The sequence below is a fragment of the Mustela putorius genome, unplaced genomic scaffold (assembly GCF_011764305.1).
Source record: "Mustela putorius furo isolate JIRA1106 unplaced genomic scaffold, ASM1176430v1.1 tig00000056_pilon_pilon_pilon, whole genome shotgun sequence".
NCBI classification, from domain to species: Eukaryota; Metazoa; Chordata; class Mammalia; order Carnivora; family Mustelidae; genus Mustela; species Mustela putorius.
This window is the reverse complement of record NW_025421263.1, coordinates 10,779,043-10,794,555: the sequence shown is the minus strand read 5'-3', so window position 1 is coordinate 10,794,555 and position 15,513 is coordinate 10,779,043. Positions and strand designations below refer to the sequence as shown.

At 32.4% G+C, this 15,513-nt stretch overlaps 1 protein-coding gene across 1 annotated transcript in view; it reads left to right on the top strand.

Moving 5' to 3' along the window:
* FSTL5 (follistatin like 5) overlaps nucleotides 1-15,513 on the top strand; it is a gene marked incomplete at its 5' end in the record, with an annotated part of 202,288 nt that overhangs the window by 95,643 nt on the left and 91,132 nt on the right. Inside the window, one exon of the mRNA XM_045088262.1 lies at nucleotides 47-165. Within this exon, the coding sequence (XP_044944197.1) occupies nucleotides 47-165 (119 nt within the window). The remainder of the gene's footprint in view (nucleotides 1-46; nucleotides 166-15,513) is intronic.

The following is a 15,513-nucleotide window of genomic DNA, read 5'->3' as shown; positions in this document are numbered from 1 at the left end:
TCTGATAATTTTATTTTGAACTTTTGAATGTGTTTTTATTCCTAAGGTCTGGGAATTGGAAACATGTTCTATGTTTTTTATGAAGATGGAATCAAAGTGATACAACCCATAGAATGTGAATTTCAGAGACACATTAAGCCTAGTGAAAAGCTCCTTGGATTTCAGGCAAGTATTTAAAAACTTCCTTTGCAGTTTTATGGGGCAGTTTTTGTTAAGTAGAATTACATTTCAGAAACACAAGGAAATCCATGCATATATGAGATGCTCGGGGAGGAGAATATTAAAACTGGTATAAGGGCTGTTATTCTATGCAAGTTTAATATTTGAGGAAGAAAAGTGGTATGTTGTGGATTCCTAATTACTTGTTCTAATTAAAGTAAAGACAATAGAAGTGAAATATGTAGGATGAACACAGTGTAGTAAGTTTACCTACTCCTTAATTTAGGATGTTTTACATTTTGGTAGGCAATGGTTACTTTAACAAAATGAAAGAAAATAGAATGCAAATAATCTGATGGGAAGTTGGAGGTCTGTTAGTTGCTTTATAAAGATAGATTTCTTTTTATTTTTCATCTCATTTTTATGAGGTATCAATGAAATGAATACTTTAGATTTATATACAAAACATTAGTTTATTTATTTATTTATGTGTATCTTACCGATCCAGAAAGATTTTTTTTTTCTCTAAAATATTGGTACAGGATTCAGAAAATAAAATATTTAACAAAATGGGTATTGATTATATAGATTATATAGAGACTGTATTTTAATAAGATAATAATAAATTATAATTATTTTTATATTATCATAACTGTAAGTATCTCTCCACATAAACATATATACATCAAAATATGTAATATTAAATCATCTGTGTTATTCATGTGTTCCCATACACATTTGGACATGCACCAAACACCCAATATAAGATAAGATATTGGTAGACCTCATCATGGACCCTCTCTTGATACTCATTTTTAAGGTTGGTATGGCCATGAGATATGAATAAAATAAATATTTAATGTCATTATTTAGATTTACTACTTTGAAGTCCTATTTTCAACCTAGCCACTGTTGTTTTATATTGATAGACACAACAATTTATACCTTAAATCTATGCCCTAAAATAAGAAGAAAAAAAGTATATGGGTGAAATAAGATAGTCCAGCTACCCTCCAGATATTTTATAGCAAAAAAACCTCTTACTTGAAATAAAAGAAATAATTTAACTTAATATGTCTATGATTGTTTAAAAGAAATGAAACCATTCTGGGGTGCATGGGTGGCCCAGTCAGCTAAGCATCCAACTCTTGTTTTTTGTAGTCATGATCTCATGGGTCATGAGATGGAGCCCCATGCTGGGCTCTTCACTAAACAGGAAGTCTGCTTGAAGGCCCTCTGCCCCTCCCAACACTGATGTATGCTCATTTGCTCTCTCTCACTGTCTCTTAAATAAATAAACAAATCTTTAAGATAAAATAAAATAAAATAATAAAAACAAATGAAACCATTTTAATTTAAAATATTTGTTATAATATAAATTGCTGAATGGAATTATTGTTATTTTTGCTAAGTTATGGTTTAATAAGTCAGATAATATTTTAAATTGCACATGTAATTTTGTTTTGTCTTATAATCATATAACTGAGACCATCTTGAATAAAGTACCTATGTGTATGTAAATAAATAAATGTATATGAAAATATAAATATTTGCTTGTGATAAAGCAAATCATACAATTTTATACCACATTCCTATTTTCATAAAAGCATTATGGATGAAAAATCTGGGCTAATTCACAAATTTAGGAAATGTAGCATCAAAATGATTTGAATCAAAGTGAAACAATTTTGTAGGAGAATATATCTCTGAGTCTTACAGGACCAGCAGTTTTGTAGCTGACACAGATGTGTTGGTCATATCACAGAGCTTGAAACTTCAGTTACTAACTAATAAGATAATCTGTGAAACCCGTACTTTTCATAACAAAACTTCATGAATTTGATTTGAAATTTTAAAGACAAAGAATTTTCTTCCAGAGTACTGGAATTAAACCATTAACCAGTACTCTGGAATTAAACCATTAACCAGTACTCTGCAATTCCAGAGTTGTTATTTGTAATAACAAATGTAATGTAATTTGATTCAATGCAAATGTTGAAGAATGTCCTTTTTCAGAACATTTCTTGATGGCTTTCATTGAGTTAATTTAACTATTTGGAATCTAAAGCTAAAAAAACAAGAAAAACTCGATGTGACACTGTGATATGTCTAGACAATAGGGATGTCCTGAATTCCTCTTTCTTTAAAGCTTTTGAATATATAGGCTTCTCCTAAAACAACTAAAGTAGAAATTATGTATATCTATCTATTAGTTAGATAGGATTAGGTATATCTATTTATCTCTATATATCTGGCTATATATAGTGAGAAATTACATACATACATATATACATTATATATGATTTTCTGTAAAAATTAAAAATTGAAGAAGTGAAAACCAAACCAACAACAACAGTCTTCACTCATTTCCTTCAACCTGCGAACCCCTTATCAGCAAGCATACATCAACAGTGTATCAAAGCCAGGATAGTTACGAAGAACTAATTTATTGCATCCGATTTTCCAAATCACAGCCTATGGAAATCTTATATTCATGCTACATATGAGTTTATGCTAAGAATGCATAATGCAAAAATGAAAGAGAATATGTTAGCTTACCTATATTATATAAAATAAAAATTTACAAAAAAGTTAATATTCTAATGGAAGAATAAGCAAAAAGAGTAAGAAACATCAGATTTGTACTTTTGAGAACAAATATCAATGTTTTCTTTTTTAATTTTTTTAAAGACTGATTTATTTATTTGAGAGAGAGAGAGACAACATGAATGGTGAGAGGGGCAGAGGTAGAGGGAGAGCATCTTCAAGCAGACTCCCCACTGAGGGCAGAGTTCAACATGAGTCTGAATCTCATGACACTAAGATCATGACCTGAGCCAAAATCAAAAGTTGGCCCCTTAACTGACTGAGCTAACCAGGTGCCGCAAATGTATGTTCTTTAAGTTATGGCCTTTCTGTTGCCTTGGATGTTGAAATTGCAAGATAAATTCATTTCAGCTGACCAATATATATTTTTAAAGCATTAGGAATAATATTGAAAATTGTGACTTAACTAAAAGTATGTTCTGCTTATAACTGTTAAATGCAGACTATAGAGACATTCTATGAATACCAACAAAGAAAGATATTTCCCATGTAACTAACATAGTCCATATATATATGAAATAAAGACTACAGCAAGTAAACTTTTATTTCATGTTGCTCCATTATTTTTTATTCCTAGATAATTATTTCTTATGTGAAGCTATTTTATTTTCTGTTTAAACACAAGAGAGATGTCAATTTCAGAGTGTGTAAGCTATCTGGTGTTATATTTCTAGATTTACATTTCTAATTATAAAATAATGTCCTGAGGAAATTTTTGAGTATTATGTAAAAAGAAAACTTTTCTCCAGAGAAACAGAACCAATAGAATTAATATCTGTATATATATCTGTCACTATCTTTATCCCCATCTCCATCTATCTCTATCTCTGTCTCTATCTCTGTTTGATGTATTACAAGAAATTGTCTCAGGTGATGGTGGGTGGGGTGGCAAGTCTGAAACCCCTAGGGGAGAACAGCCACCAGGAAATTCAGGTAAGAGTGGATGCTATAGTCTGGAGTCTGAAATCCACAGATGAGGCAAATAGACCGGAAATTCAGACACAAACTCATATTGAAGCCTTGAGTTAGCAATCTGTAGGCAGACTGGAAACAAGCAGATTTCTCTGTGGAAATCTTTAGGAAGAATTCCTTTGTCTTTGGGAAAACTCATTCTTAAATATTAAGGCCTTTAATCTATTAGAAGAGGCCCACTCATATTACGGAAGATGATCTGTTTTGTAAAGAACAATTGTGTTAATCACCTCTAAACAACCTCATAGCAACATCTTGACTGTTGCTTGCCCAAACAACAGAACACCGATAGCCTAGCCATAGCCTAGTTAATACATAAAGTTAACTGTCACATCTTACTATGCCTATCGCTTTTGGTCATGGGCCTATTTAATTCATGTTTGTATTCCCAACATGTTGCGTACAGTGCCTTACTCATGGCAGATAGTCAAACGTTTGTTAAATGAATTTAATGAAAATTCCATTGCTTAGAGCCTTCATTCTTCTATGCATTCTCGAAGTTTAAACACATATATGTCTAATTTCTTCCTCACCTTAATATTATTCTTTACTTTACAATTCCATAAAACAGTGTTCTTCTTATGTGTTTGTGAAAATTGTTCCATAGAATAATTTACTAATAAATTGTTCAGGGTAAATATAACCTTATGCGTCTATTTAATTCAGGATCACATAGTCAAAATGTACTGTGCAAATACACTGTATAAGATAGTTGGGAGTTCTATTACAGGAAAAAAAAACTACTTCCTTGTGATTTAGAAAATAAATCTCTTTTACGAGAGTAGCAGAAATGAGTCTATTGAAATTATTTTTCCCATGAAATGATTAAACATGAATATAATATTTTTCAAAGTCATTGTTGATATTAAGAAAATAGCAATGCAATTTCCAATATAATTCATTAGTTAGTAACATTTAGATAAAAACTGAAATACTTAGAATATAGAATTTTCCATCAAACCTCCAGAAGATGCTATTTGCTTGCTTTAAATAAAAATTCAATTTTTGTGCAATGTCAGATTACATCGGGTTTCAGCTTTTGATAGTGAGTTGGCGAGGATTCATGCAACATGATTTAGTTATATTTGAATCAGTTTTTTTTTCTTTTTTGTTATATACCCTTACTAGATAAGACTCTTGCTATATTTATCCTAGTTGTACACATGATTTCATCTTGTCCACTACAGTATGAACTTCAAGCACATAGAATTCTCTCCCACACTTATGAACTCAGAAGGCAAACTGAAAAGGGTTGAAAAAATGTTTAAATTATAGACTCAGGATGACAGGATTTTCCAAGATGACTCTTTTCTGCTCCTCTAGTTTTCACCTATTTCATCATCTTTAACTACTATTCTCTTATTTTTTTAATATATTTTAATTCCATTCCTTCTGTGTTTGCTTATTAGAGCTCTAGCTGTTGTTCTTCACGTATACTACAGTGCTCTTTATTTTTTCATGGGTACTAGAAGAGCTTAAATGACAATCCCATATATCTTATCATGCACAGGTCTTATATTTGGAGACATGAAAGTTTTATTACTAGTTTTAATGGTGATTTCAATGGTGCTGAACAGCAGGGGAATGTACTTTCTATAGGAAGTCTGATGTGAATCACCTCTAAAATGTCTTTTTTCTAGGTTTGGAATTCCCACATATGAAAATTACTTTTATAAATAAATACTACTAGAACTCTATTAGAATGGAATTCGTCCTTAGGAACAGATTATGTACAGTGTTCAGAATACTTAGATATCAAGAAATTGAAGCTGAAATTAGAAATAGGCAAACACAACAATGCATATTTCTTTCTCTCTTGGTGCTCTCCCTTACCTCAAGCACTACAGCTTTCTGGGCATTCAGCCATTCCCTTACTTATCCTTCCACATTTCCCTTTTCAGCATTTCATTCTGTTTCTTATCCAATTACCATTTCTCCAAACTCTGTCCACAAAAATATTGGTTAAAACCCCAGTCCCTTTAGGGGCACCTGGGTGGCTCAGTGGGTTAAGCCTCTGCCTTCAACTCAGGTCATGATCTCAGGGTCCTGGGATTGAGCTCTGCATCAGACTCTGCTCAGCGGGGAGTCAGCTTCTCCCTGCCCCATTGCCTACTTGTGATCTCAGTCTCTCTCTCTCTAATAAATAAATAAAATCTTAAAACAAAACAAAACAAACAAACAAAAACCAGTCCCTTTAAATGACACAGACCATTTCCTCATGAAGCCACTGAACAAGCTTTTGAATTCAATGCCTACCATACGTTTCAGAGAGGAGTGTTTCCCCACTTACTCTTTTCTCAATGGGCCTCTATTCTAGCAAGGCTTATCTTAAAAAGAGTTTAGAATGATAAAGATTTAAGCTTTTGTCCCTTAGTGGTTGCAGTGATGTCCTGCAAAGAACTTCCTAAAGAGTAATGTAAACTACCTTGTTTCTCAGTAGATTAGTCAGTGGGTGTTGAGAGAAATAAAATTTATGACATCGGTCTTTGAAGTCCTAAGCTTGAAGAGGCCTTAAGATTGTGGATTAAAAATCTAGTGTTTTAAAATTCTTACATTATGGGGTGCCTGGATGGCTCAGTGGGTTAAGCCTCTGCCTTCGGCTCAGGTCATGGTCTCAGGGTCCTGGGATAGAGCCCCTGCGTCAGGCTCTCTGCTCAGCAGGGAGCCTTCTTTCCCTTTCTCTCTCTCTGCCAGCCTCTCTGCCTACTTGTGATCTCTCCCTGTCAAATAAATAAATAAAAGCATAAATAAATAAATAAATAAACGAAATTCTTACATTGTGCTTCTTATAGTCTATAAGTATGTAAGGCTGACGTTGGGAGAACAACAATGGGAAACATGTGAATTGTGCAACAGTTGTGTTAATGGATTTAAGTAACAGGGGATTTTATATAAGAAAGTAGATTAAGTCCTCTTCAGGAATTATTAATGAGAACCAGCCAAGTAATTTAGATAATTATTAACAGAATGCTGCATATGTCTTAGGTCATCTTTTGTCATTTTGAAACATTTTTTTTTTTAAATGAGAAATAAGGACTCACTATCACATACAAGTACATTCTATGCACTTCAGAAAGAAGTAAGTTCATAGTAATTTAGAATTTTCAATGTAAATTTCTTCAGGATAAAATTGAAGTTTAATTTATAAAAATTATTCATTCAGACATCCTTACACATGAAAACTTTTTACTTGAAATTTATAAAATCACATCAATTTGTCTTATATAAATCTTAAACTATAGTTCTGGTCTAAGATTTAGTTTTACTCACAACAAACGTACTGGTTCCTTTTTCCAAAGTAATAGATTTGCATGATATAATAATGCAAAAGTGCATAATAAAAAGTACTAGTTTCTCTCTTCGTGTCTCTCTATTCCCAGTCCCACTGTATGCAATTAATTACATTACATTTATTACTTTACATTTATTTACTTTAAAGATTATGCTCAATAGTGATAGCTCTTGAATTATATTTTCCATTGGTGTTTCCTTATGGATGATAATTCTGCTTATGCATTTCCTAACTTTTCCTCTTTCTAAATATTTTGACAATTATGTAATAATTTTAATGGTTTGAGAATTAGATTTATAGTTTTAATGATTTATTTAAATCTTTGTCTTTGTTTTTCTTGAAATTTTCTAAAATTTTTATGTAACTTTAATTTTCCAAGCTGTTGCTTGATTTCTTATTGTTTGTATTTTTTCATATTATTTCTTATTGCTTGTATTTTATATTTCATAGATAGTAGTCAAAACTGCAATTTAACACCAATGGCTGGTCATTTCTTTAATATCATTTTCATATTTCAGATAGTCTTAAATCTCAGTTTGCACAATTTAAGAGGTGGTGTAAAAAGAAAAACAACAGCAAATTAATTCCCTCAAGTGTACCTTATTAACTGTTTGAATTGCTTTAAAAAAAAGTATTGCTGAAAGAACTTAAAATGAACAGTTTTGTATTTTTCCATATACTTCTCATATAATGATCTTATATGTTTCTCAGATGAAAACTGGAGATACAACTATATAACAAGAATAAAAAGATAAGAAAACTTAAACTTCAAAATTATTATCTCTTAACTATTTAAGATAGTAATGCATTACCCAGTAAAACTCCTTTTTTTTGTATTTTAGTAATTTGTCTTTAAAATTTTATGTAAACAGTTTAAGAGGACACACAGTAAATTAGAGACAAAACCTAAAGTTCATCTTGGATTTTCCAAACAACACAGAAATCTTTCCATTCCCTCTTGAAATCTCATCGGTGCAGTGCTAAAGAAAATGAAACAGAAGCCATATCCAGTGGCAGAACTACCAGCAGTCTAAGCTGCCCCAAATCACCACCAAAGTGTTTCTTATTTCAGAAACTGGATCCATTTACTACTCTATCTTCAGTGTTCTTTCTTCCATCTCGAAAAAGACCCTAAGGGCCACTTCTACCTCACCTCGATTTTGAGATGAAAAATTTACTCCCTATGATGAGAGCCGAAGAAAATGAGCTTAACATATTTAAAAAGCTATTATACTAATATCATTTTCATTGAAGAATAGTAACTTTTAATAAGAAAGTTACAGGGATAAAAGGTGAAGCACAGGGAATACAGTCAATGGTATTGGAAGAGTGTTGTAGGTGACGGATGGTAGCTACGCCTGAGGTGAACACAGCATAATGTAGAAAAATGTCAAGTCACTGCACTGTGCACCTGATGCTAGTGTAATATTGTGTATCCACTGGACTTCATTTAAAAAGAACTGTTTAATGTGTAATGTTCAGCATATACTTATCTAGTAATGTAATTTCTTAAAAATATATTTTATTACTGATATCTTACTTATGAAATTATTTGGAAAACTTAAAGGTAGAATAAAATAATAGCAGATCTGCTTAAATAATCCATATACATTTTAGGGGATTTGCATTGAACTAAATTACAGAAGCATTTTTGGTGAATTCTCAATATAGTTTTCATGTTATTACTCAAGAATATTTCTGAAACTGATAGTGTGGCAGAACTCCTATCTAATTCATAGTAAGAAAGAGACAATACAAAATACAATTCTGTGGGTAATATAATAAGTAAAGATTTAGTTTCAAAAAGAAAAGACAAAGAAAATGTACCTTTAGCTTGTATTTTCTTACTTATAATGAAGGTAGTTATTTTTTAACATAAAATTTATTCTAAACATTTGCAAAATATGCTTTAAAATGAGTCTGTTTTCATGGCTTTTATTTAACTGATACAAACATGATAAAATACATAGGTGTATAAATTATTTGGTCAGTATTTTTTCACTGTAGTAAGATATAGACTATAAAGTCATTTTCAATAAAAATTAAACAGTAAATAATATAAATCATATTAAAGTAATTTTAATAGTTTTTTTTAATTTAATTTTTATTTTTTATTTTTTAATTTCTAATTATTTTTAATAATTTTTAAAAGAATACTCACCTAAAAGGTGAAGTGTAATGTTATTCAGTATAGATATTCTGATGTGGAGAAAATTTATATGTGTGTTAGAATAAAGCTTCAAAATAGAAATGCATATAGTTATCCTATGAACAGCTTTATACTTTGAGAAGATAAATCTATCACCCTTCAGAATAATTCGTTTCAGTAAATAGTAATCTTGCAAAAATTATTATGCCTGTCTTCCACATAAGGCACTTATGTGCTGGACAATATGGAAAGATGGAAGAACTCAATCAAAATGACATGTCACCATCTGCATTGTGAGATTATGTACTACAGAAAAAAGCTCAATTCCTAAATGATATTATACAGTGTTTAACCAAATGTAGATACTCCCACAACTGTAAAATTAACTCAATTTATGCTTTTAGGGTCAACCTGCTTAAATAGTTACAAGATAAAATAAGGTATTCACAGGAAGAGATTACATATGCATTTTTTAAAAGGTAATCAATAAAACCTGTGTTGCTCCTCAACTAACATCTCCAAAAAGAAAAATTAGTAAAATGCGCATTATCAAATCTCACACATTGCTACTAAAAAAAAAAAAAAAGAGAGAGAGAGAGAGAGAGATGACCATTTAAAGAAGGAAAAGACATGTTATATTGTTTTTGATATTATCTCATTACAACTGTTCAATCCTTTTCCTTAAAAAAAAAAAGTTTAACTCTTTATACTATGGACTTATAATGATTATAAATGATTTAATTTACTCCATTTTAATATAAGAATTTCAAAGCATCAAAGTAAATTAATCCAAAGAGATTCACTTACAATGTTTTCTAAAAGCAAGCAATTGTATTTGAATAGATTTCATTTCTCTTTGCTCTGATCATATTACTTATAGCAATTGCAGATTTCAAAATAAATAATACCTATGAAGTGGATAATCAGTAAGGCAAAGGAAATGAGCTCCGCAAGTTGGACTGAAGTTAAAAAACTCAAGTTCAGTTTTGGGAGTCGTGTTTTAAAGCCACATTAACAAATTATCATTAACATTTGAAGGACTTTTATGTAAAATTTATGATAAAATGTATTGTTTCAAGAACAAGAACCATATGATACTCTCAAAAGATGCTGAAAAAGCATTTGACAAAGTACAGCATCCTTTTCTGATCAAAACTCTTCAAAATGTAGGGATAGAAGGTACATACCTCAATATCATCAAAGCCACCTATGAAAAACCCACCACTAATATCATTCTCAATGGAGAAAAACCGAGAGCTTTTCTTCTAAGGTCAGGAACAATGCAGGGATGTCCATTATCACAACTGCTATTCAACATAGTACTAGAAGTCCTAGCCTCAGCAATCAGACAACAAAAAGAAATTAAAGGCATCCAAATCGGCAAAGAAGTCAAACTATCACTCTTTGCAGATGATTTGATACTATATGTGAAAAACCCAAAAGACTCCACTCCAAAACTGCTAGAACTTGCACAAGAATTCAGTAAAGTGTCAGGATATAAAATCAATGCACAGAAATCAGTTGCATTTCTTTACACCAACAACAAGACAGAAGAAAGAGAAATTAAGGAGTCAATCCCATTTACAATTGCACCCCAAACCAGCAGATACCTAGGAATAAACCTTACCAAAGAGGCTAAGAATCTATACTCAAAAAACTATAAAGTACTCATGATAGAAATTGAGGAAGACACAAAAAAATGGAAAAATGTTCCATGCTCATGGATTGGAAGAACAGATATCGTGAAAATGTCTAATCTACCTAAAGCAATCTATGCATTTAATGCAATCCCTATCAAAATCCCATCCGTTTTTTCCAAAGAAATGGAACAAATAATCCTACATTTATATGGAGCCAGTAAAAGACCTCAAATAGCCAGAGGAATATTGAAAAAGAAAGCCAAAGTTGGTGGCATCACAACTCCAGACTTCAAGCTCTATTACAAAGCTGTCATCATCCAGACAGTATGGTACTGGCATTAAAAAAAAAAAAAGACACATAGATCAATGGAACAGAATAGAGAGCCCAGAAATAGACCCTCAACTCTATTGTCAACTAATCTTTGACAAAGCACTAAATAATGTCCAGTGGGAAAAAGACAGTCTCTTCCACAAATGTTATTGGGAAAATTGGACAGCCACATGCAGAAAAATGAAACTGGACCATTTCCTTACACCACACACAAAAATGGACTCAAAATGGATGAAGGATCTCAATGTGAGAAAGGAATCCATCCAAATCCTTGAGGAGAACAGAGGCAGCAACCTCTTCAACCTCAGCCGCAGCAACTTCTTCCTAGGAACATCACCAAAAGCAAAGAAAGTAAGGGCAAAAATGAACTATTGGGACTTCATCAAGATCAAAAGCTTTTGTACAGCAAAGAAAACAGTTAACAAAACCAAAAGACAACTGACAGAATGGGAGAAGATATTTGCAAACGACATATCAGATAAAGGACTAGTGTCCAGAATCTATAAAGAACTTAGCAAACCCCCCCACCCAAAGAACAAATAATCCAATCAAGAATTCGGAAGAATACATGAACAGACATTTCTGCAAAGAAGACATTCAGATGGCCAACAGACACATGAAAAATGCTCCACATCACTCAGCATCAGGGAAATACATAATGAGATACCACCTCACACCAGTCAGAATGGCTAAAATTAACAAGTCAGGGAATGACAGATGCTGGCAAGGATGTGGAGAAAGGGGAACCATCCTACACTTTTGGTGGGAATGCAAGCTGATGCAGCCACTCTGGAAAACAGCATGGAGGTTTCTCAAAAAGTTGAAAATCGAGCTACCCTATGACCCAGCAATTGCACTACTTGGTATTTACCCTAAAGTAGTGTTTACTCCATAAACATAGTGATCTGAAGGGGCACGTGCAACCGAGTGTTTATAGCAGCAATGTCCACCATAGCCAAACTATGGAAAGAACCTAAATGTCCATCAACAATGGGTAAAGAAGAGGTGGTATATATATACAATGGAATACTATGCACCATCAAAAGAAATGAAATCTTCCATTTGTGATGATGTGGATGGAACTAGAGGGTATTATGCTTAGCTAAATAAGTCAATCAGAGAAAGACAACTATCATATGATCTCCCTGATATGAGGAAGTGGAGATGCAACGTGGGGGATTTGGGGGCGTAGGGAAAGAATAAATGAAACAAGATGGGATCAGGAGAGAGACAAATCATAAGATACTCTTAATCTCACAAAACAAACCGAGGGTTACCGGGGGAAGGGGGTTAGGGAGAGGGTGGTGGGGTTATGGACATTGGGGAGGGTTGTGCTATGGTGAGTGCTGTGAAGTGTGTAAACCTGGTGATTCACAGACCTTTATCCCTGGGGCTAACAATACATTATATGGTAATAAATTTTAAAAATTTAAAAAATGTGTTGTTTCAAACAGAACCAAATTGAATGATGGGAAGCTATTAGGGAGAGATTTATGCTCTTTAGTCAAAATGAAATAGTCTACCTTACAAAAAAGTCTTCCTCTTCTTGAAGTTAAAACAACAACAACAACAAGACTAGGTATCCAGCCATCCGAAAAATTGTACAAGGGAATGTGTACATTTGGCATTTAAAGAAATGCTTAATTGATCTTTTTATTGACGAGTCTTCTAATCAATAGTTGCAAGGGACCACTTGAACACGTATTTTTTGCTGCTACTTAAAGAAACTAGAGTATAGAACATATTAGAAAGAAAAAAGCCCCATATTCCCATGATATTCATTAGTATTAATAATGATGTCATGCTTATGAATTTTTCATTATTTTAAAGAATTGTTTACATACTATAGCTCAGCTTGTTTGCTCTCATCCATTCTTTCTGTCTCTTTTTCCTTTTCTTTTCTCTCTTTTTTTTTCTTTTCTTTTCTTTTTTCTTTCTGGTCAGTTAACCTCATGTGTTATTTGATAAGGAAAAAAATTTTTAATCTTATTGTTTTTCCCTCTACATAACCACCTTACTAATTGTGTTTTGTAAAACAAAGTCAGGAAAGATGATTATTACTTTTATACAAATCAAATCTTCATTATGTTGGGGATCAAAATTAAACACAACTAATTCTTTAGTTTCAGCTATCCCCACTATTTAAGTTATCCACCATCAACCAAATTGGTCCATATAATTTATACTTTCTGATATCTACCATAATTGTCCAATTGTTTTAGTGCCTGATATTAGCTTTTAATACCAACACTTTTTGTCAAACACTATTTACTGGTTTTTCAACATAACTTTATACCTTTGGTTTTGATATTTAATTTGGCCTTTCCATTATTCAAATTCATGCCTTTCCCAACAGACATTAAGTTCCTGCCCCAGGGATTCTCTGTGTCTATTGGCCCCTGGATCAACCCTGAGATAGGATTTCAACTCCTTTACAAGAACCAAGAGAACCAAGACACAAACCGTCTAGTCCTACATTTATAAAAGTTCTACAGTTTTCTTCTTTTATATTCTGTAGACATTTGAAATTTAACACTCTTAAACTTTATTTTTTAACTGCTATTCTTATCTAACATAATATTTTTATAAAGTGGGTAAAATGTTTTCCATTTAAGCAAAATAGAAGTAATTCAGAGAGCTTGTTTTTGTTTCCTTTTTTGAAAACAGCTGACAAAACCCTATTTTTTAAAAGATGTTTTTTGTTTATTTGACAGACATAGATCACAAGTAGGTAGAGAGGCAGGCAGAGAGAGAGGGGGAGGCAGGCTCTCTGCCTAGCAGATAGCCCGATGCGGAGCTCCATCCCAGGACCCTGGAATCATGACCTGAGCCTGAGCCGAAGACAGAGGCTTTAACCCACTGAGGCACCCAGGTGCCCCCCAAATCCTATTTCAATCTCTTCAGTTTCTAGGCAAAATGAGAAAGGTCAAGTGATTTGCTCAGTGTCACAGAACTACCAAATGATAGAGGGGGAAAACATTCTCTTTAATTCTCTCGATGCAACAATTATTCCATACTTCAAGTACCTCTCTGAAACTCTTAATTTTTCACAGTGAAATATTCTCCAAAACATTATGGAAAATTTTAAAAAATTGTGAAAATATGTAGGCTATTATAGTTTTACGAAATATAGTCCTTAGAAAATTTTGTGTATGAAAATAACAGGTATGGAACACCTGGGTGGCTCAGTAGCTTACACGTCTGCCTTCAGCTCAGGTCATGGTCTTGGGATCATAGGATTGAGCCCTGCATGCATCTCCCTGCAGGCCAGGGGATAGGGGAGCATCTGATTCTCCCTCTTCCCCTGCCCCTCCACCCTGCTCATGCTCTCTCTCTCTCTCTCAAATAAATAAATAAATAAATAAACAAAATATTTAAGAAAAGGATATAACAAGTAACATCATTGATCACTTGAACTTCTCAAACATGATTTTATTTAATGTGCATAATAATCTTGTGTGATAGGTAATATTGTAATACCATTATAGTAAATGAGGATCAAAAGGAGTATTTACACAGCTAATATGAATGTAAACCTGGACATGACGTCTTGGTCTGGTTGACTTCAAGGACTATTTTCATAACCTCTCTAATACACTGTCCCTAAAAAAACTGGTTCTCAATTTATGACAGTGTAATGTTCTCAACTCCATTTTTATTATAACACTGAAAGACATAAATATAATCTTCTTATGTTAAAATAATTGAAAGTTTCTGTAAGGTTTTCTTTGTACTTTTGATATCCTAGAATCAAAATCATGCTGTATGATGGTTTTCTAAAATAGGCCAAATTAAGACAAATCACCTCTTACATTTCTATGACTACCTATGCTTGGACTTATATGAGCTAGACTGTTTATATACTTTAATATATGAAATGGCAGATAGAATTATATAGATTAATATATGTAATTTTAGAAAAAAATCCAGTTGTATTGTTCAGGTATAACCAGTAATCTCAATTAAAAATTGATGAAAGTATTTAAACTTCAGGTCTTTCTTTTTTAAAAAATGTTCCACCTGGGAGATAACCACTAATATTAAATTAATAATACATTATTGTAAAATCTCATTTTTTTAAAATATTGTAAAACCTGTTTTACAGGTTTCAGCAGAGTATACTGTTTTTGGTGTATTAAAAAAAGCTTAACCTTGACCACATTAATTTCCAGATGGCTATGAAAAATATCCTAGGAATCCCAACCTAGACATTCCGTACAGTACAAAAGAACCTTTGTTTCATTTGTCTTGATTCATGATAACCTGAATGAAATCTCATTGAGAATAATTATTTGTGTTCTATTGATTAAGTGAACACTATTTTTTAAAGAGTTTCATTATTTATTTTTCTATATATCTCAGT